Below are 20,637 nucleotides of genomic sequence, written 5' to 3' on the forward strand. Positions count from 1 at the left end.
ATGCACCCCTTTAATGGAAATGAGCAATAAATTGCCAAACGTTCGGCAACAGGAGAATGCATGGCTGCAACACAGCCCCGTTGGTCAGCACGTGGGTCTCCGACACCACTCTTGGTTGCTTCATATTCCTCTTTTTAGGCCTGGCAAATCAAGTAATGTTTCCAACCGCCCACCTTAATAGCGCCACACGCACACACCCCAAAAAAGAAGAAGAAGAAGAAGCTTTCTGATTACAAATTTAAAAAAAAGAAAAAGAAAAAGAAAAAAAAAACACAATTACTTTATGGTTCGGATAGCCTATGCAAAACACAACTTACTTCCCATCTGTACAACAAGCCTTCATTCACATCATCAGTACATTGTCTTCACATTCCAATCGTTCAGTCAAAAGTTTCTAAAACTCTAGGTGATGTTAATCCCTCCACACAAAAGATCCCATTGCTATATGGGGCAAAGATTACTTACTAGTGTATCCATGAGAGCTGCGAAAAGGAACTGAGGCTTTTCTGCTTCCAGTGGTGACATTGGTATCTTGAGACGGGCAGTCTTTAGCCCAATGTCCAGACTTACCGCATTTATAGCATGCATTTGATGAAGCAGACCTTCCACTCGCATCAACAGTGTCAGTTGAAGGCTTGGGGCAGTCCCTTGCCCAATGACCTTCCTGTCCACATTTGAAACAGGAAGAACCACTCCTTCCAATGGGTGGTTGGCTGCTCGTATCATTCCAGGTGCTATAAACACGTGGAGCACTTGCCAGACGACCAGCTACTGGGCTATTATGGTCGCTGCACCATTTGAAGAAACCACAAGATCCTCCCTACACAGAAGAAGAAAGTTAATCAAATGGACAGAAGCAAAGTGATGTTCATTGCAAAACATGGTTTTTGGACTCCACAACCTGGATCAACTCATTCAGTCTCGAGTTGAATCACGACTTGCATGGCAGAGGGTTGTCTTGAACCAGATCAGGTAGTACCAAATTGAGTCAACTCAGATACTCATCCGAGTTTTAAAAGACCACGTTGCAAGAAGGATAATGGAATATACATGGTGCACATTGAGATTTGAGGATACACAAGATGGGACGCTATGCTTGCATTAACTAGAGACTGGGATTCTAACCAATATATAGAATTGCCAAAAAAGTTAAAAACAAAATACATATACTGTAAAAATACAAATGCATGCTCAGAAAGAGAAAATTGCACATACAGCCCTAAACATGCATGCAAATGATGCACACAAATTTGCACGAATGCACATACAGCCCTAAAGACTGGCAAATGACAGACACATGTTGAAGATGAAGAGCATTGGCTTGCTCTATTTCAAGATCGGAAAGTGATTATGGGGAAGTAAAAGGCGATCAAAAGAGCCATACAGCATAAGCTGCTATGTCTGTTAGATATGTGATTTGAAAATACAGCTGGAAATTTTAAAAAATAATAATAATAAATTGAGGCGAAGAAAGCCATCGTGAGTTGCAGCTGAGAAAATCCAACCATAATGAAGTGGATCACCCTCTGATGTATAGAAATTATTTTATGTGAGATCAGCAATATACAACATAGAATTACTCGTGTAAACTTTGAGTGCAACATATAAAAGGGAAAGGAATATGCTTAGTATGGCATCATGTCTAGAAATAAGTATGTTACGTAGGTAGCTTAAAGGTATGTCTGTTGTTGTAGTCATAGTAGATAATAAATTAGAGATGAGCAAAGTGACTGCTGCCAGCAGAGCAGGATTATCAATCATATTCTGGTCACATCTGGCAGTGCATGTTGCCCGTGGTTGCTGGTGGCAAGCTGTTGACGGCTGTGGTAGCCGGTACTCCCTGCATCACACTGAAAGGGCTACAAGGTGGGAAAGGAAAATAAATAAAAAGGGAAGGAGATAGAGGAAGAAAAGAAATAGATAACAACCTATTGCATGCCAAGATACCATGTTTTACTCCATGGTAATGAAGGAATAAAAAAAGAAAGAAAAAGAGAGGATGAAAAGAAAGAGAGATTGTGAGAGTACACTCCACGCACCTAAAGTTCTTATTTATATTAAATTAACCCAATTTACTATATGGTACATTACAGAAGTGCAAAAGGTAAAAGGTAAGTGACACAGGCACCCGGATTCGTATCTCATAACCTCTCTTTCTTTTCTTCCTGCTATTTTCCCTTTCCCCATCTATTTTCTTTTTACTCTACCACGGATTAAAATAGAGAATTAAGTGGGGACTTGGGAGACATTTTGTTTCCCCACAAGGGCCATCATCAATGGTGGGGCAACAAGCTACTTTCCCACAAAAAGCAGCCACAGATTGTGATGCAGGACGTGTGATTTAACTACTTGAATGTGGGAGATTATTAACAGATTAACCACAATAAAGCAAATGTAATAACATACTATCCAACCATGATCTAAACAGTACCAAAGAGGCAATAAAATTCAGATTGATGATAAAATCACAATCCCACATAAGTATGAATCATATAAACATGAAAACCCAAGCCCAATAAGAGATTGGAACCCCCACATTAGCATAGGCAAGGTTCTAAATCAATAGGCAGATTCGGCGCACTTCTAGGGCAGGAAATTTGGAGATTTAGGAATTAGGGTTTGAAATTAAAATTAGAAATTTTGGGGATTAGGGTTTATAGGGAAATAGGGTTTTGAGGACTATAGTTTAATTTTAGGTTTTATGCTTAGGGCTAGGGGTTTGAAAGGGGAAAATGAATAAAAATCAAGAGGGAAAGAGAGAAGGGAGGGGTTGGCCGTATGACACACCCGTACGGACATACGGTGTTAGGTTGATCCGTACGGTTGTATCACTTGAATGGGGTTGGGCTTAGGTGGGTTTAAGATGTAATAAGAATGGGTTTTGGGTAAAAACAAAAAGGAAAAGAAGAGAGAGAAATAAAGAGGGGTCGAGAGAGATAGAGAAAGAGAAAGTGAAGAAGATACCTTGGTTGTATAAAATGAGAGAGAAAAAGAAGACAATGGGCTTCACAGCTTTAGATTCACACCAAAATCGCCTCTTTCCACAAGAGATTTCCACACATCGTACATGGGAAGAGAAAGAATTCTTGCTTTTCTTTTTTCAAAACTTTATGCATAAAAAAACCCCCAAGGGACTGCTAAATTACGAAAATGCCATTTCAGTTCTTTTTCGTTCCCATCATGTCCCAAACCTCACAAAACATCAAATAAATGCACCGAATATTAAATAAATTGAAAAAATACCTAATCTAAGCTAAAAAAATCTTAAAGTAAATAAAATCCGATGATGCCCGATAACGACAATAGCCCACAATCAACGGTCCGATCAAGTTGTCTATGCGATCTAACGGTCCGATCAGCATATCACCGCGATCTAATGGTCCAAATCTCCAACCAAAGCAACCCACGTGCATCTTCCTAGTGTAGGGTCTTCGAAGATGCACGATCATGCATGTGGTAGAGTTGTACATGAGTCAACCGAGTCAAGCTTGGCACAGCTCGGCTCGGCTAGGCCAGTAGTTAACCCCAGCTAGAACTTGGCTCAACTCGATCCTCGAGCTTGACTGGCCAGCTCGACTCAATTCAATCAGCAGCTCCGGCTAGTTTAAGCCGAGTTCGAGCCTGTGTGACATTTTCTCAAACACAGAGTGCATTTTCAATTTCTCATAGAATGCAAAACAGTAACAACAAATTACAGGTATTTCATCAAACACTCAGCGGTCAGCATCAAAATCAAGATATGAAGGTAGTTTTATAATGCAAAGTTTTTTTTTTTTTTTTTTTTTGTAGTGATTTGTTTCATATCCATTCCTTCCTCGCCACCAGCCGATCCCGCGGAGAATGCATGCACCCGAAATAACACTTCGTTGAGTCATTTCATCAAACACTCGGCGAGCAGCGTCAATATCAAAATAATCGAGTCACCGAGCCAATTCGATCCAAGTCTATTCGAGTTGAGGTTCGATCCAAGTCGAGTCCAGCTCGGGCAAGCTCGAACTCAACTCCAAATTTTTTCGAGCTCCAAAAACCAACTCGACTTGGTCCGAATCCAATTTCGAGCCGAGGCGAGTTGAGCTTTTCTGAGTTGAGTCGAGCGAGTTGACCGAGCTAACTCGACTCGTGTATAGCTCTACATGTGGGGTCTTCAAGGCCTCAGTGTAGTCAACCTGGGCCCATGTACAAGTCATCAAGCCAAAGTGAGGGGTGGGTCAACCTCCTCCTCCTTGGATCAATGGCAATCCCTTCGCTAGGGAACAATGCCCGCAAAGGATTACATCACCAAATTTGAAGAGTACATGATGAGATATAATGTCAAGGTGGACCCAATAGTGACTCTTTCGTGTTTTAGGATGGGCCTCCGATCCAATACTCAGCGCGAGTTGCTCTCTCACGATGTTGGCACCCTTGAGCATGCCTATCAGTTGGTGCAAGAACTTGAGCTGTACTTAAAATCGCAATTTGGAAGACGGTTTGACTCATTTGAGTCCAATGTTTAGACTACCCCCAAGGAGCTAAGTCTAACTTTAGGAGTCAACCCAAACCCTTTGGTGGCACTCAAAGTAACCAAAAGGACTTTAAGGGTAAAAGAGTCATCAGTACTAGTTCTTGAGGAGGCGAACGCAGGCAGTGCTATAATTGCCAAGGATTTGGCCATTTCGCTTATGAGTGTCCCACAAAAGAGCTACTTAAGGCCCTCGTGATTGGAGAGCATGAGGAAGATGAAGATGACCAAGGTTACTATGAAAAAGAAGAATATCACCATGTAATTGGTGCCTATGATGAAGAAGAGGAGACAGTACCACTTACAATCGTCATGTGCACCTTAGCCCAGGCTAAGGGAATTGATGATTGGCTCAGGAATACCATTTTCTATACTTATGCCAAATGTGGTGAGAAAAATTGCAAAGTGATCGTTGATAGTGGCAGTTGTACAAATGTGGTCTCCGAAAGCACCATTTCTCGTTTGGGCTTGAAGCCCAGTCACCACCCTCAGCCCTATAGAGTTTCATTGATTGATGTGTCCTCTATGCCAATCTCCCAGCGTTGTCTTACTCCCATCTAGTTCGCATCTTATAAAAGCTCGTTGTGGTGTGATGTTTTACCTATGGATGTAGGCCACAACATCTTAGGCAGGCCTTGGCTGTTTGATCGTAATGTAACAATATTCGGTCGTTCGAATGTTTGTTCCTTCATGCATGAGGGCAAAAAGATAAAGTTAAATCCCCTTCCACCCAATAGTGCCCCAAAAGTTGAGGACGTTAAAAAGGGTGGACAAAATGATGTGAGGAAATCGCAACCCAAGTCTCTCCACATATTAAACGCCAAAGGGTTTGAGCGGAAGACTAGTGCGGATTCGATGGCGTATGTCCTCATGGCTAGAGAGGCTACACCCGAGGTTAGAATAAAGTTGTCACCTGAGGTGAGTCCTATACTGGAAGAGTTTAATGATGGTTTTCCTGAGGATTTATCGGAGAAGCTTCCACCCATGAGGGATATTTAGCACGCTATTGATCTTGTCCCTAGGTCAACTCTACCAAACCTTCGTCATTATCAAATGAACCCTACAGAGCACGATGAATTGAAGAAGCAAGTACATGAGCTTCTTAGGAAGGGTTACATTCAGGAAAATGTGAGTTTGTATGTCGTGCCAACACTTCTCACGCCTAAGAAAGATGGTTTTTGGCGCATGTGCGTGGACAGTCGAGCCATCAACAAAATCACGGTCAAGTATCGGTTTCCCATACCACGACTTGATATTATATTAGACATGATGGCAGGTGCCACGATTTTCTCAATGATAGACCTCAAGGGTGGGTATCACCAGATACGTATTTGCACAAGGGATGAATGAAAAATGGCCTTCAAAACTAAGGATGGGCTCTATGAGTGGTTGGTCATGCCTTTTGATTTTACTAATGCTCCGAGCAAGTTCATGCATGTGATGGCCCAGGTGTTGAGGCCATTTATAGAAAAGTTCTTGGTGTACTTTGACGATATCCTCATTTATAGTACTTCCGGAGAACTACACCTCCACCATTTACAGCAAGTTTGCGGGATCCTTAGGGATGAGAAGTTATATGCAAACCTCAAGAAGTGTTCGTTCATGTCAGATAAAGTTATCTTTTTAAGTTTCATCAGAAGGCATGTCTGCAGATCCCTAGAAAATCAAGGCCATTGTGAGTTGGCCCGAACCACAGAATATTCATAAGGTACGTATCTTTCACGGCTTAGCTACCTTCTATAGGCAGTTCATCAAAAGCTTTAGTTCCTTTATGGCCCCCATCACGGATTGCATAAAGAAATGTGAGCTCAAATGGACTAACGCCACATCAAAAGCATTTAAGGAAATCAAGGGCAAGATGGTCGAGGCTCCTGTCATGCGCCTTCCTGACTTCTCTAAAATCTTTGAGGTTGCTTGTGACGCCTTTGGGGTAGGTATATGTGAAATACTTAGCCAAGAGGGACATCATGTTGCTTTATTTACTGAGAAGTTGAATGAAGCAAAGCAACGGTATTCTACTTATGACAAGGAATTCCACGCGGTAGTTCGGGCCTTATGTCATTGGCGACATTATTTACTACCGCAAGAGTTCGTCTTGTTCCCAAACTATGAGGCCTTACATTATCTTAACTCCCAAAAGAAATTAAACCCAAGGCATGCCAAGTGGGTTGAGTTTCTTTAAGAGTATTCGTGTGTTCTTAAATACAAGGCCGAGGTCGAGAACAAACCTGCTAATGCCCTTAGCCGTAGAGTGACGTTACTTTAATTTTTGAGTGTTGAAGTGATTGGATTCGAGAGTTTGAAGGACGAATATCCCACATGTCCAAACTTCGGGAAAGTATATACGTCACTTTTAGATGGTCAGAGGAATGATAGTGTGTTTGTCCTGATTGATAGCTTTTTATTTAAAAGAGACATACTCTGCGTTCCCGCGCATCCCTACGAGATTTCCTTGTTTGGGAGCTTCACACCTGTGAAGTAGTCGATCATTTTGATCATGACAAGACTATTGCCCTTACAGAGGACAAGTTTTATTGGCCAAGTCTTAAGCGAGATGTAGCCAAAATTATAGGGCAATGTCAAACATGTCACCTGACAAAGCAGAAGAAGCAGAACACCGGTTTATATACACCGTTGCCAGTGCCACACGCTCTGTGGCAAGACCTCAATTTGGACTTCGTGCTTAGGCTTCCCAAGACAACTAGGTAGCACAATTCCATTTTCATGGTAATGGACCATTTTTCTAAAATGACCCATTTTCTACCATGCTCTAAATCGTCCAATGCCTCTAACATCACAAAATTATTCTTTGCAGAGGTGGTTCGTTTAAATGGTTTGCCTAAAACCACTATGTTCGACAGGGATGTTAGGTTTATGAGTTATTTTTGGAGGACACTTTGGCACATGATGGACACGAAATTACAATTTTCATTGGCATACTATACTTAGACTGACAGTCATACATAAGTGGTCAATAGGAGTTTAGGGAACATGTGACGGTGTCTTGTGGGTGACCGTATCAGGACTTAGAACTCAGTATTACCTGTAGCCAAGTTCACGTATAACAATTCAGTCAGTAGGTCAATAGGCACGAGTCCATTTGAAGTGGTATATGGTTATAAGCCTAGAAAACCTATAGACCTTATTCCCATGTCAGTCTCCCATAGGCCATCAGAGTTTGCAGAAGCATTTGCACGCCACATTCATGACTTGCATATGGAGATTAGAAAATGGATTAATGTAAGTGATGAAAAATATACGAAACTTGTTGACTCTCACCGTAGATTCATAGAATATCAGGTGGCGATAAAGTGATGATAAGGATAATGGCTGAACGATTTCCACAGGGAACCTTAAAAAATTACAAGTCCGCAGTGCTGGACCATATATGAGTTTGAAACGTTTAAGTCCCAATGCGTACTTGGTAGATCTTCCACCTAGTATGGGTATTAATGCTACATTCAATGTGAAAGATCTAGTGCCTTTCCAAGACCCCTCTCTTGACTCAAATGATGACACACCCAACTTGTCCCATCACCCATGGACCTTACCTAACCCATCTTCTTAGCCTCAACCAACTTTATCATCCATACCTACGAGCAAAGAGGAGATAGAGGATATTTTGGACAAGCAGATGGTTTCAACTCGACATGAGGGCTTTCAGAAATATTTAGTCAAGTGGAAACATTAACCAATTTCAAATTGCACATGTATCACAGATACGGATCTTTAACGACTTAACTCAGATCTTTTAGAGCAGCACCACGGCTTTATTTCACCATAGGCGAAATCTTCTCAGTCGGTGAGAGTTGATAAGGACATCTGGCCATTTAGAGTGTACTAGAGGAAGAAGAAGTCAGCCCAGCTTTCACTTTGGCTCGATAACTTGTACATGGGCCCAGGTGGGCCACATTGAGGCCTTGAAGACCCCACATGCATGATCATGCATCTTCAAAGACCCTACATTAGGAATATGCATGTGGATTGCTTCATTGGGAGATTTGGACCGTTAGATCACAATGATATGATGATCAGACCGTTGGATCGCATGAGCAGCTTGATCGGACAATTGATCGTGGGCCATCGTCGTCATCGGATATCATCAAATTTTATTTACTTTAGGATTTTATTTTTTTAACTAGATTAGGTGTTTCTCCAATTTATTTCATATTCGATGCATTTATTTAATGTTTTGTGAAGTTTGAGACATGGTATGAACAAAAAAGAACTGAAAGGACATTTTCGTAATTTGGCAGTCCAAAGTGTATTTAAGCTTGGACATCCAGCCCTTAGGGATTTTTTTATGCATAGAGTTTTGAAGAAAAAAAATAAATTCTCTTCCCATGTGCAATGCGTGGAAATATCTTATGAAAAGAGATAATTTTGATATGAATCAAAGTATCTAAATCTCATTGTCTTCTTTTTCTCCCTCATTCTCTACAACCAAGGTATCTTCTTCACTTTCTCTTTCTCCATCTCTCTCAACCCCTCTTTTTCACACTCCATCTATTCTTTTCCCTTTTGCTTTCACCTAAAACCCATGCCCATAACATCTTAAACCCAACTAAGCCCAACCCCATTCAAGCCGTACAACCATACGGATCAACCCAAGACTGTACGTCTGTACAGGTGTGTCATACAACCATTTGTATGGCCAACCCCTCCCTTCTCTCTTTCCCTCTTGATTCTTACTCATTTTCCCCATTAAAACCCCTAGCTTTAAGCCTAGAACCTTAACCAAACTATAGCCCTCAAAAGCCTATTTCTCTACAAACCCTAATTTCCTCAAATTTCGTAACCATAATTTCAAACCCTAATCTCTAAATCCCCAAATTTCCTACCCTAGAAGTACGCCAAATCTTCCCATTGATTTAGAACCTTGCCTATGTTGATGTAGGGGTTCCAAACTCTCATTGGGCCTTGGGTTTTCATGTTTATATGATTCATACTTGTGGGATTGTGAGTTTATCATAATCTGAATTTCATTGCATCCTTGGTACTCTTTAGATCATGGTTAGATAGCATGTTATTATATTTGTTTTATTGTGGTTAATATGTTAACAATCTTCCGCATTCAAGCAGTTAAATCACACGTCTTGCATCAGGATGCCCATATTAGGCCAATGTATAATTGCACAAAGCATGAAGCAAAGCGTGACAGATTTAAGAGTAGGCAATGAAGGAGGAATCTAGTTCAAACTGTTTCCAAGTATAAACAGGTAAAAACTGGGAGTGGGAGCACGAGTCAGAAGCACAATTTAAAGTGGGAGAGACACCTTGTTAGAAGGATTGTAGCATCCAACAATGAAGCCGAATCCCAACCTAAGGGAAGGTGACAACGGACAAGGGATTATTGCACCCATGACAAGACAATGAAACATTCGTGTCACATGTTTCAAGTTTGGGCAGCCAGAGCAGCATCATGCTTATAAATGTCCCTCACATTAGTACAGAATAGAAACAGTTTCTTTTTTCTTTTCTTTTCGAGGGAGGAGATTATGTCAAAGCACCCTCTTGGGCCACCTTAGTACCAGATTCATTGGTTCAAGAAAGGGGACAAAATCTCTTCAAACTCTAAGTGCTTAGTGTCCTTTCTAGTGGATCTAGGAACATGGATGAAGGGTGGTGTGATCTAATCCAAATGGATGTGTGTCACATTTTACCAGGAACATATGGTGCATTTAACTTGAACTAACGCCTATTCCTTGGTAAAGGATGGTGTTAATATTGCGTTGAACCAGATAAAGCAGCTTGCAGCGCCCAAATCTTAAGGAGGGACAAAAATTGTCCAACATACAAAGTTTGAAAGAAGAAAGAAGACAAAAATAAAAGAAGCAGATCAAAGAGAGCAAAGCCAATTTCCGAGAAGCTTCAAATGAACATTGCAGAGAGAAGATATACAAAGAAAGTGACTTAGTTATGATGTTCTAACACAAGGAAAGGTTTCCAAGGAGAAATTATAACAACATCAAATCTAAGAAGATTTTCAATGCCAAGCCAAGAGGAAGTTGGGTGATACTGCCTATCACATTTGATCTGCCAAATGACATGGATGAGATTTGTTTAATTATCATGGTGAGGGATTGGGCATGTAAGATGAAGTTGTTGTTGATATAGACAAACAATTCTCAAAGAAAAAGGAAGAAGTTGAACAAGTGTTGGGCATGAACGTTACCAAAACCAACAAGGCCAGTACAAGCAATACTTCATGAAAGATAGAACAAGCCTTATTCTGTTCTTGTGTTTTTTTTTAAAAAAATAAAATAAAATTCTCTCATTACTCATTAAAAAAAAAAGTCCTATTCTGAAGGCACATAAATAATGGGCAGTGAATAATGAAAAGATTGAATCCAAATCTCTAATACTGGTATGAAGCATCTTACTCGCCAAAGTGAAGTTCTTTCTAATGCGGGATGAATGATGCAGGCCCAAGGCACACTATGAAGCCCACCATCTATCGAATTTGAGGACTGTTTGCTGCTGATATTTGTACCTAAATTTCAAGGTCTACGATTGCTATTTTGGAGGATTCTGGTTACAGATTTTGCTGATTCTTTAAAGACCTTGGGGGTCGAATCTCTGGATTTGAAGTAGTAATTTTTACGCCATTACATTTTGACAAATCTTTGAAGATTCATTGGTTGCTATTTTAGATAGATTTGGTTGACATGGAATCAATCTAATTGATAAGATATCTTGTCCAAGATTTGATTAGAATTTTAGGATGTCTCTTTAGGGTCTATAATTAGGGCTTGTTCTAGGAGATGGGAGGCATTACATTTCTGAGTTTTGTGCGGCTGTTATTCAAGTTCTTCTATCTGGTGAAAGACCTTAATGTTGATGAATTGTTTATCCCTTTCTATTCAAGTACACTTGTGTGGCATGTGCTTTTTGTACATATAGCATTTCGGGAATTGAAATCCCATTGATTTGATAACCAGATTGCATCGTTTATAAAGTTAACCTAATAAGATATGGTTCATGACTTGTTATAGTGGTTTCTGTGCAACTTCAAGCTAGATCTGTGATGTTTACATCACCTTTTGTATGCATGTTTTCCCTAATCTTAGCAGATGCTTGTGTCTCACATGTTAGCATTTGTTACTTGGGTTTTTATTTCTTGTAGTAATTGCATTTCTTTCTTATTTTTCAAATTTTTCATTGCGCGTTTTGAGTGAATTGAAATGTTGAAACAGACAAAACACCAAACACTCCATTCTACAAGGAAAAATAAAATGGCCACAGAAATGAAATTGAAATAGAGGTTCGAAGTATGATTATGGAAATGGCTCATTGAAACTATGGCTTGAAAAAAGTATTTGTAGTAAAGGATGCTCCAGTGATGCAAGACCGATGCATGAACCAATTAACATGCAAGTTCAAGTAGCCGAATTAAGATATTTAACAAAAAAAAAAAAAAAAAACATCGCTATAATCACCACAAATATCATGAAAATCAAAAGAAAATCATGCATAATCCTATCCTAAACTACCAACATCTTAACACAAGATCATTAAATAAAAAGAAACTATGATCTAATGGATGTAAGGACACCCAATTAGCATAGGGTATAGTCTATTTCAAAATAGAAAACCTAATACAACCTAGGGTGAAAATTAGGGTTTGGAGAATTTAGGAAAGTAGGAAAATTATGAATTTTAGGTATAGGGTTAGGGTTTCGGGTATGGAAGAAAGAAAGAGGTTTTGATATAATGATGGTGGGAAACCAAAAGGGGCAGGTGGGAGGATGGGTTTAGGTCGATAGAGTTTGGATTGTGGATGGATATGAGAAAGTTGGGTTTGGGAGAAGACGAAGATCTGGGATGGGGAGAATGAAGAACCTGAAGAAAATACCTGAATGGGGGAGAAAAGAGAAGATGGTGTGGGGATAGATAGAGACCCCACACTTCCGTTGAGGCATTGATGAATATTAGCCTCACACCAATCTTCCTTCCAAATTGCATGGAAGTATCTTCAAACCACATGAAGATGGAAGAAGAAAGCAAGAGCTTTTCTCTTTTGTCTTTTTTATTTAATCACGAAATCCAATGGGAAAGAGATCACACGCCCCCCTCTTTTTATAAATCCAAGAAGTTTCAAAATTTCCAATAACCCCCCTTGTCTTGTAAATCTTAATGAAAATAGCCCTAATCTAAATAAAATCAATCAAAACACTCATAATGTGTCCAAATATAAAATAATAAAAAACTAAATCCTAAAAGATGATAAAGTCTAAAACTGATGTGGACGATCAACTATCAATGGCCCGATCATGTAATCCATGCGATCCAATGGCCCGATCGTCGCATCCCTCCAATCCAACGGTCTGGATCACTCCATAAAGTGGTATCAGGGCGGGAGGTGCCTGGGCAATGAGATAAATGGATTGATTCGCCATGCTCTATCAGTTCAAGCTTTTATAACAAGTGGTTGATTGTCCTGTATCAAAGTGGTATCAGAGCGGGAGGTCTCATGTTCGAGACTTCTCACCGGGGGTGATTAATGCATGGGCATGTTCACATCGAGCTCAAGCAGGGTGGCATGTAAGATGTAGGGGCACACTTGGGATGAGCTGCCTGCGTGAGACCGGTAGCTCATGTGAAGCAGTCCCCTCTCAACCCTTCGTAAGGTCATTCCCACTGGGATGAACCGAAAGAACAAATATTAGCATGATCCAAAGCATTTGGAGCCCCACGAATGTTTCAATGCTGGGCATACAATCTCCACTGTTTTCTTGTGTGGCCCACTTGAGCTTTGGATCTGTCTCATTTTTGGGGTCATGCCATAAAATGAGTGGCAAATCATATGGACAAGGTGGATTTCTCACAAATACCATGGTGGGTTCCACCTAGCTTTGAACCACTGGACACGACCGCCCCCTCTCTCTACCATAGTTTTAAATGAAGGGTATTTTGGCATTTTAAAAAATACAATTTTAAAACTGTATGTAATCCTCATGACATACAACATCAGGCGGTTATATTAACAAATTGATCCTCATGACATCCTCATGGCCTTTTAGGCGGATTACTATAAATATTTTAAATGCAGGTGTGCATCTAAAAATAGCCCAAAAGGTAGGCGGTTATTTGTAATTAACTAAAAAAAAAATCACCAAATTAATCATTGACTTGTCAGCTCCTGATAATCAAGAGATATATTACCAGCCAAAAGAAAAACTGAGAGGATTCTGCTTTGAACTTGTATTTTGTTTTGGACTGGTTACTCAGCTTAAAGGGGGAGAACTTTAGCAATCCAAAGGCTCTGATGCCACTCCCACAACAAAAGAATCTTTAACTGTGAACCACAGGTTTATCTAATTTTATCCAACCCTCTTCCTTTTATTCAATGACATCATATTCGTTGATGACTTCTCGCACTAGACATACCCTATTTGTGGACCCATATTCACTTCTCAAAACATAATATACCTAGACATATCAATCCTTAGTCTCACCAATTATCTTCCCTCTCTAACCTTAGATTTAGTTTATATTCTCTCCCAAAATTTATCCCTTCCCCCTAAATACTTTTTTTTCAAACTAAATGTGTCCCTTTTCGCATCATTTCCCAGTCTGCAGTCAACTTGACCAAGACAACTTGCCTAGTCCAGACATTTCCAAATTCAATGATGAGTTTCTATCAACAATTTAACCATGTTTGTGTCATGTGCTGTTCTTCAATTGTCAGTCTTTCCTTTGATGTAGTTGTGAAACCAAAAGTTTGAAACAGTGCATTGACTAATTAGAGATTCTAAAGCTGGACCGAGTCCAATTGGAACAATGTTTAAACTAAGCCATGAAGGAGTTAAAACATGAAAATGGCATCAGAATACAAATTTTACAAGTTATGATTCACTTCAAAAGACAAATGCCTTCGCTGTTAGTTCAGTGCATGAGCATCAATGGTATTAGAAAGAAACAAACAGAAAAAGATAAATTTTAATACAATGCAACTGGACAACATCCAAGATAACACCAGCGTGTGAAGGAGAAGATATAGCTGCCACACCTGATTTGCAGGACAGCGATAGAACTGTTGACCCATATTCTTTTCCGTCTTTGCTGTAAGAACTAGGCAAGTACCAGCACCGCATGGACACAGAAGATCCGGAACCAATGAATTGGAGGGATTATTTGGGCCACCCACAGAGCTAGGAATTCCTGATGAATTATCACACCATTCAAAGAAACCACAGCCTCCATTTTCCTAGAATGACAACATGTCATACACCAAGGTCAATCCATAAGAAATTCAGCATATCCACTTAACAGATACAAATGCATACAATGTGTGAAGTAGGATATGGAGATCCAGTAGCCCTATCAAAACTAAGGAAACCAATGAAAAAGGTAAAATTTTCACGTAACTTTTTCCCACAGAACACAGAAACTCCCAGCATTCATATATACCAGAAATCAAAATCTATTTATGCAGAAACCATTACAGTGAATCAACAAAGTACTCCAACAAAATCCTTAAAAGGATCAAGTATACAAAAAACTAAAATCAGATTACACTTGATTTTCCTACTCGTATTAAATGGGAAGTTCTTTTGTAATGTAATTGTACTTGGTCCTAATAAAGTCTGATTGGCATGTTGAGTTTTTAAAATTCCTGCCATCTATTTATCTGCATTCCAGTGAATCAATGAAGTACTTGAAAAACCTTGAAAAAATTAAAATAGCTCAAAAAAAAAAATATATATATATATATGTAAGTAAATAAAAAACAATCAGATCACACATTAAATTTCCTACTCGATCAAGTATTCAATGGAAAGTTTTTCTCTATTCAATTTGGACTTGAGGTCCTAATGAAGTTCAAGTGGTATGTTGAGTTTTTAAAAACCCTGCCATGACTCATGAGATATTGTACAATGTAGATTGACTATGACAATGTGATGTTGAGAAAGAAACTTCTTTTTGACCTGGCAATGGTAACACCATCCCACCTTTCAGTAACCTAATTCATTGATATGGTGGGCCTCATCATGGATGGCCACGCTCTAATGTCTCCCCTATCAGGTGATACTACTCATCTAGTGAAGGGGGCCAATCAGATGGTTACAATCATCTGATTGGGAGACTTTTGAGGCTCTCCTTACATGCATGAATAGCCATGCTGCCTGAGTGACAGTTGCTAATCGTAGTGGCCTAATTCCAGGTAGTCCCCAAAGTACCTTCCTAACTAAGGGGTTGTTTACATAGGATTAGTCCATTAGGATTCCAATCAGAGAATGTAGTTTTTATTATTGAAAAGAAGGATTCCATTAAGTGATAATCTTCAATAAGGTTAGCAATGGGTCAATTGGCATTGTTATTTTACGGAAAGGCCCCAAGAAGATGTTAAAGACACATGTAGAGGGATGCTTTTGTAATTTCACCAACGTTATCAGTATTTACTTGTGCGCAACCCTAACTAAGGAAATGCAGTTCCCACATCTGCTTCTCTATTCTCTTCCAACCCAAGAATACAAAAGACGCCGAAATCAACATGGCATCAGAGCTCTAAAGGCTTAATCGCATCTTACAATGTGCTGCCCTTTTTCATTTGAATGACTGATCCAAGATCCCACCACATTCAGATCAAAGACTGATCCACATGAGAACGGTGCAGCACTCTCCTTCATAGCTTTCCACTCTTCTTGCAAACATGCATCACTAGATCTGAAAACAGCGTGCAAGCAATTACCAACGTGCAAATTGATCTGCGCAATACTCCAGATCATGTGGTGAACAGGAAGTAGACCAGAGCATCGACAGCTAATCAGCATCTTGGTTTCCATCTATTGTTGCAACTTATTCTTGAAGAACGGATCTGAGTTTCTTCTCCAGATCTGGTCTATTCATATCCGACAGATCTGTGCGTCTTTTCCAGATCTACACCTACTCCAGCAATCATGGCTTCGTTCCAATGTTGTTTGATAAAGAAGGTTGCAAAACTCCATATTTAAGCTAGTTCCATATCTGTCCATAGCGACCAAATCTTTGCCATTCCAGATCTGTGATTTCTCTGTACGTCTGTACCCCATTGCCAACACGAAGAAGGTTGCAGTTCTAAGCACATCATCAAAGCTTGTGTTGGCCATCACATTTAGTAGCTTTTGCAAGTAGCACTAGCAATGTTGCAACAACCTTTAGCAACCCAACAGCTATTGGCAGAAATGCTGCTGAGGCAGCAGTCAAACCCTTCTGTTTCATCACCATCCATGCACACTGTAGTTACACCCAGTGTTTTAAATATTGACGATATCAGCCAATATATCCCACGATATATCTTGTATCCCACCTGTGCGATATGAAACACACGGGTAGCGCTGATATATCCCACCTATTCGATCCAATGAGCATTTTGATTTTCGATTCATGGTTTTGTTGTAAATCGCATTAAATCAGTGTCAAATGGTTACAAATTTATGATTCTTCATGTTTTCTATGAAAAATCATGGATTTGGAACTTTGATTTTGAGTTTTGGGTGAGATGAGTCAAGTTGCGGAAAATTAAGAAAAATCAAAAATTTCTCAATTTCTCGCAAATCAGTTGCAATCTTTGTATCCAAACACAAAATTAAATATGTATGTAACCTAATCTAGTGATTCTTCTTTTGCTTTTGAATGTATTGATGTTTTTTTCAACAATCCCTAATGTTTCATTGAAAAATTCAACCAATTTCCCAATGTTCCCACATTTCCCAACAACATCAATACAACCGATATATCACATGCGATAACCGATATATATCCGTATCCCAAGGGTGCGATACATTACGCGATAACAATATTTAAAACATTGGTTACACCTTCTTGTCTCTCTCTCTCTCTCTCTCTCTCTCTCTCTCTCATGGTGACACCCTAGGGGGGTAGGGACGTCCAAGCTTTCTCTCCTAATCCCTCTGGCAAGTGATCTATATTTATAAGGAGTTAGGGATTCAAGGAGAGATGCCAGTATGGTGCTCCACCACCCTATAGTCTTCCATAGCCCTACTACATTGAAAGTCAATGATCCTACCTTATTCAAGAATTGACCCAATACCTCCACTATTCATGACCATCCACCCTTGATCCAAATCCCATGCAAATCAAGTAGATCTTAATTGTTAGAATTATGAAAAAAGTGTGATTAAAACATTTTAATGGTTAAAATAAAAGATTAACAATTGAAAATACTTGTAAAACCATTTAAAACATTTTGAGTGTCGAGCCCATCTTAGAAATTACTCGATGGATGGTCCGATCTACCAAATCTCTGCCATAAGAATATTCCTAGCAACTAGTGGATCACTTGTTGGATCATATGGACCTCAATTGTATCCTAATGCTATATTCAACCACACCCACATGAGCCACTGCAATTGACTCTGTGAGGTAAGCCAAAGCACATTATACTAGGAACTTGAACTTCTCATATGCCCTTCATTCAAAACCTTAATTTCCCTCAAACAATACCTAAATCCATCAATCCCCTTAACCAATTCATCCAATTTAGCCCTAATTTCATCTTTTCCCTAAATTCTAAAAAACTCTAATTCCAAAATCCCCAATTCTCATGAACCCTAATTTTCTAAATTTTAGATTTTCCCCTTCCTAACCCTAATCATAAAACCTACAAGTCAATCCCTTAAGTGTAAAACTTGCTTATGCTAAATTGGAAGTTCTATCCTTCCATCGGGCCTAGTTTTAATTTACTTATGTGATTTCTTAGCATGCAAGCATATGATTTAGGTTAAATCAGATTTTATTTCCTATTGTTTACTCTTAATTACATGGTGGGTTAGCATCTTTTGTTAATTGAATTATTTTATGGACGCTTTCATAATCGCCACGTTGCATGCTAGCATTAAATCATGTGTCCTGCATCTCAATATTTGGACAAGTAATTGTGAGAAAGATAATGTGCCCCACAAGTCTCCAATACCCTTAGGATTTTCAACATTCTATAAGGTGCACCCTACATGCACAGTTTACAGCCCAAGAACATGTTTGATCGAACATTGTACATTTCTAAAATAGTAAGCAAGGTTGCAAATGTTTCTCCCCAATGTAACCCGCATGTTAAATATCTAGAACCACATAGCATGAAATTGAACTGCAGCATTTAGAGAATTTCACGACCATAACATTACGATACAAATCAGTCACCCCAACTGTCCTCCCATGCCAACAAATACATAATAACGGAAGTGATTACTGTCTGCAGAGGGAAGTGAACGCCAAACAAACATCCGATCACCCAGTTATAAAACTTGCAGCACCACTATTAAGTTCTCATTGGAATCATATTATTGAGTCCCAAAAATCCTATTCCTACACAATCCTTCAGAAACAAGCAAGCGGAATTAATAGGATGAATCGGCCAAAACCTGTCAATAGAAAACTCATTACAAAAAAATAGCCGAGAACCATCAGTTAAGGCTGCATTTCTATTTGGCTTTAGGCCATTTCAGGAGCCAAGAAAAATAACTATGTGATTTTGGTGTTCCTGCCCTCAATAGAATTTCCAAAACCACCAAGCTGGCCTCAGTCAAGCTATTTCAAATCAACGCAAGTATTGTTTCCTCATTCTTGGAAATTCTAAAAAGCATAGAAACCCCTAAAAAGAGCCAATTGTTTTTTTTTGTTTTTTTTTTTGTTTTTTTCTAACAGCCAGATTGAAATGCAGGAACAGTGCCCAATTACAAAGACCTATAACTGAAATATATCAAACCAAAGAAAAATCCTAAATGCAAGATAGATTTAAAAAGAAAAAAGAGAAACCCACATCAAAAGAGAGCGAAACATGAAGACGAATGGAAATGAAAAGTTACCTCCCTGACAGGGCATCTATAAAACTTCCGACCCCGGTTCTTCTCCGTGTTTGCAGTCAAAACCAGACAAGAGCCAGACCCGCATGGGCATGGCTTCTCGGCTACCATGTGATTCACCAGCCCTCCGTCTCCCCCTACGGCACCACCACTGCTGCCAACGCAATCCCGCGCCCAATGCCCTGATTTCCCGCACTTGAAGCAGGCACCAGCGTCTGCGGTGCCAGAATAGTTATCGGCAGCAGCGGCGGCGGTGGCGACTCTTCCTTTGGGATTGGATCTGGTGCTTGGAGGAGTATTTAAGGCGGTTTGCTGCCGCTGCCAGAGGAGGCTCTTGCTCCCTTTGAGAGCGGCCATGTATGAGCCTTCGCGATTCTCGGCAGCGGCCTCGAGCTTCCGCCGCTTCGCAATGGCTTCTGCCGCTTCCACGTTTGACAGAAAATCTTCATCATCCACGATATCTATCACTTCGGCCATGGCGGATTGCAACTCTCTCTCTCTCTCTCTCTCTCTCTCGCATTTATTGGATTTGCGCGCGCTCTCTCGCGTTTATAGGTTTTGTGCGCGCAAGGAGGAAGTTCGCTCGCAAGCAGGCACACGTGTCATATGGATGGACTCGGTTCCTTGCCATGATGGAGCGCGACACGGCTGCGACCGCGGAACCAGCGATTACTGATTGAGATGTACACGAACCGAGTTAGCTCGGTTAACTTGCTCGACTCAAATCTAGCTCAAAATTAAGTTTAAGCCAAGTCGAGATGATTTTTTAACTCGAAAAAATTTCAAGTTAAGTCCAAGCTAGATTGAGCCCGACTCAACTCATCTTGGAACTTGACTCAAACTTGACTCCATTCGAATCCATTCCATTCAGATCAAATTCACTTAATATAAATATTTTGTAAATATTTATATATTTAAATAAATTATATATATTATAATATATATCATATATTATACATCTTAAAAACTCTAGAACCTAAACTTGAACTCAGCTCGTAGGCTCCAAAGATCAAGCTTAAGCTGAACCCGAACTAGCCTAAGCTACTTATAGAGCTTAGTCAAGTTGGCCAGTCGAGCTCAAGAACTGAGCCAAGCCAAGTTCAAGCTAGGATAGCTTGTTGGCCAAGTAGAGTCGTGCTGGGCTGAGCTCGACTCGGTTCACCTCAGGTACAGCTCTAGCGATGTGGGTGCAGATGTGATTTTGGGGCCCACATCAATGTATGTATTGTATAGCCATGATACCCATCCATTTTTCCAACTCATTTTATATTTTAGGGAATGATCCAAAGAATGAAGCAGACAAGTTTCAAGTGGACCACACCACATGAAACA

General features: G+C 39.9%; 1 protein-coding gene across 1 annotated transcript; it reads right to left on the reverse strand.

Annotated features, from left to right (window-relative positions):
- Positions 1-262: 262 nt before the first annotated feature.
- Positions 263-19,893, reverse strand: LOC131242699 (uncharacterized). Its single transcript, XM_058241522.1, has 3 exons — positions 19,309-19,893; positions 14,514-14,711; positions 263-820 (listed from the first exon to the last, which is right to left on the reverse strand). Exons 1-3 carry the CDS (start codon positions 19,780-19,782, stop codon positions 458-460), a joined length of 1,035 nt encoding a protein of 344 aa, XP_058097505.1. The 5' UTR covers positions 19,783-19,893; the 3' UTR covers positions 263-457.
- Positions 19,894-20,637: the final 744 nt, after the last annotated feature.

Source organism: Magnolia sinica, chromosome 1 (genome assembly GCF_029962835.1).
Source record: "Magnolia sinica isolate HGM2019 chromosome 1, MsV1, whole genome shotgun sequence".
NCBI lineage: Eukaryota > Viridiplantae > Streptophyta > Magnoliopsida > Magnoliales > Magnoliaceae > Magnolia > Magnolia sinica.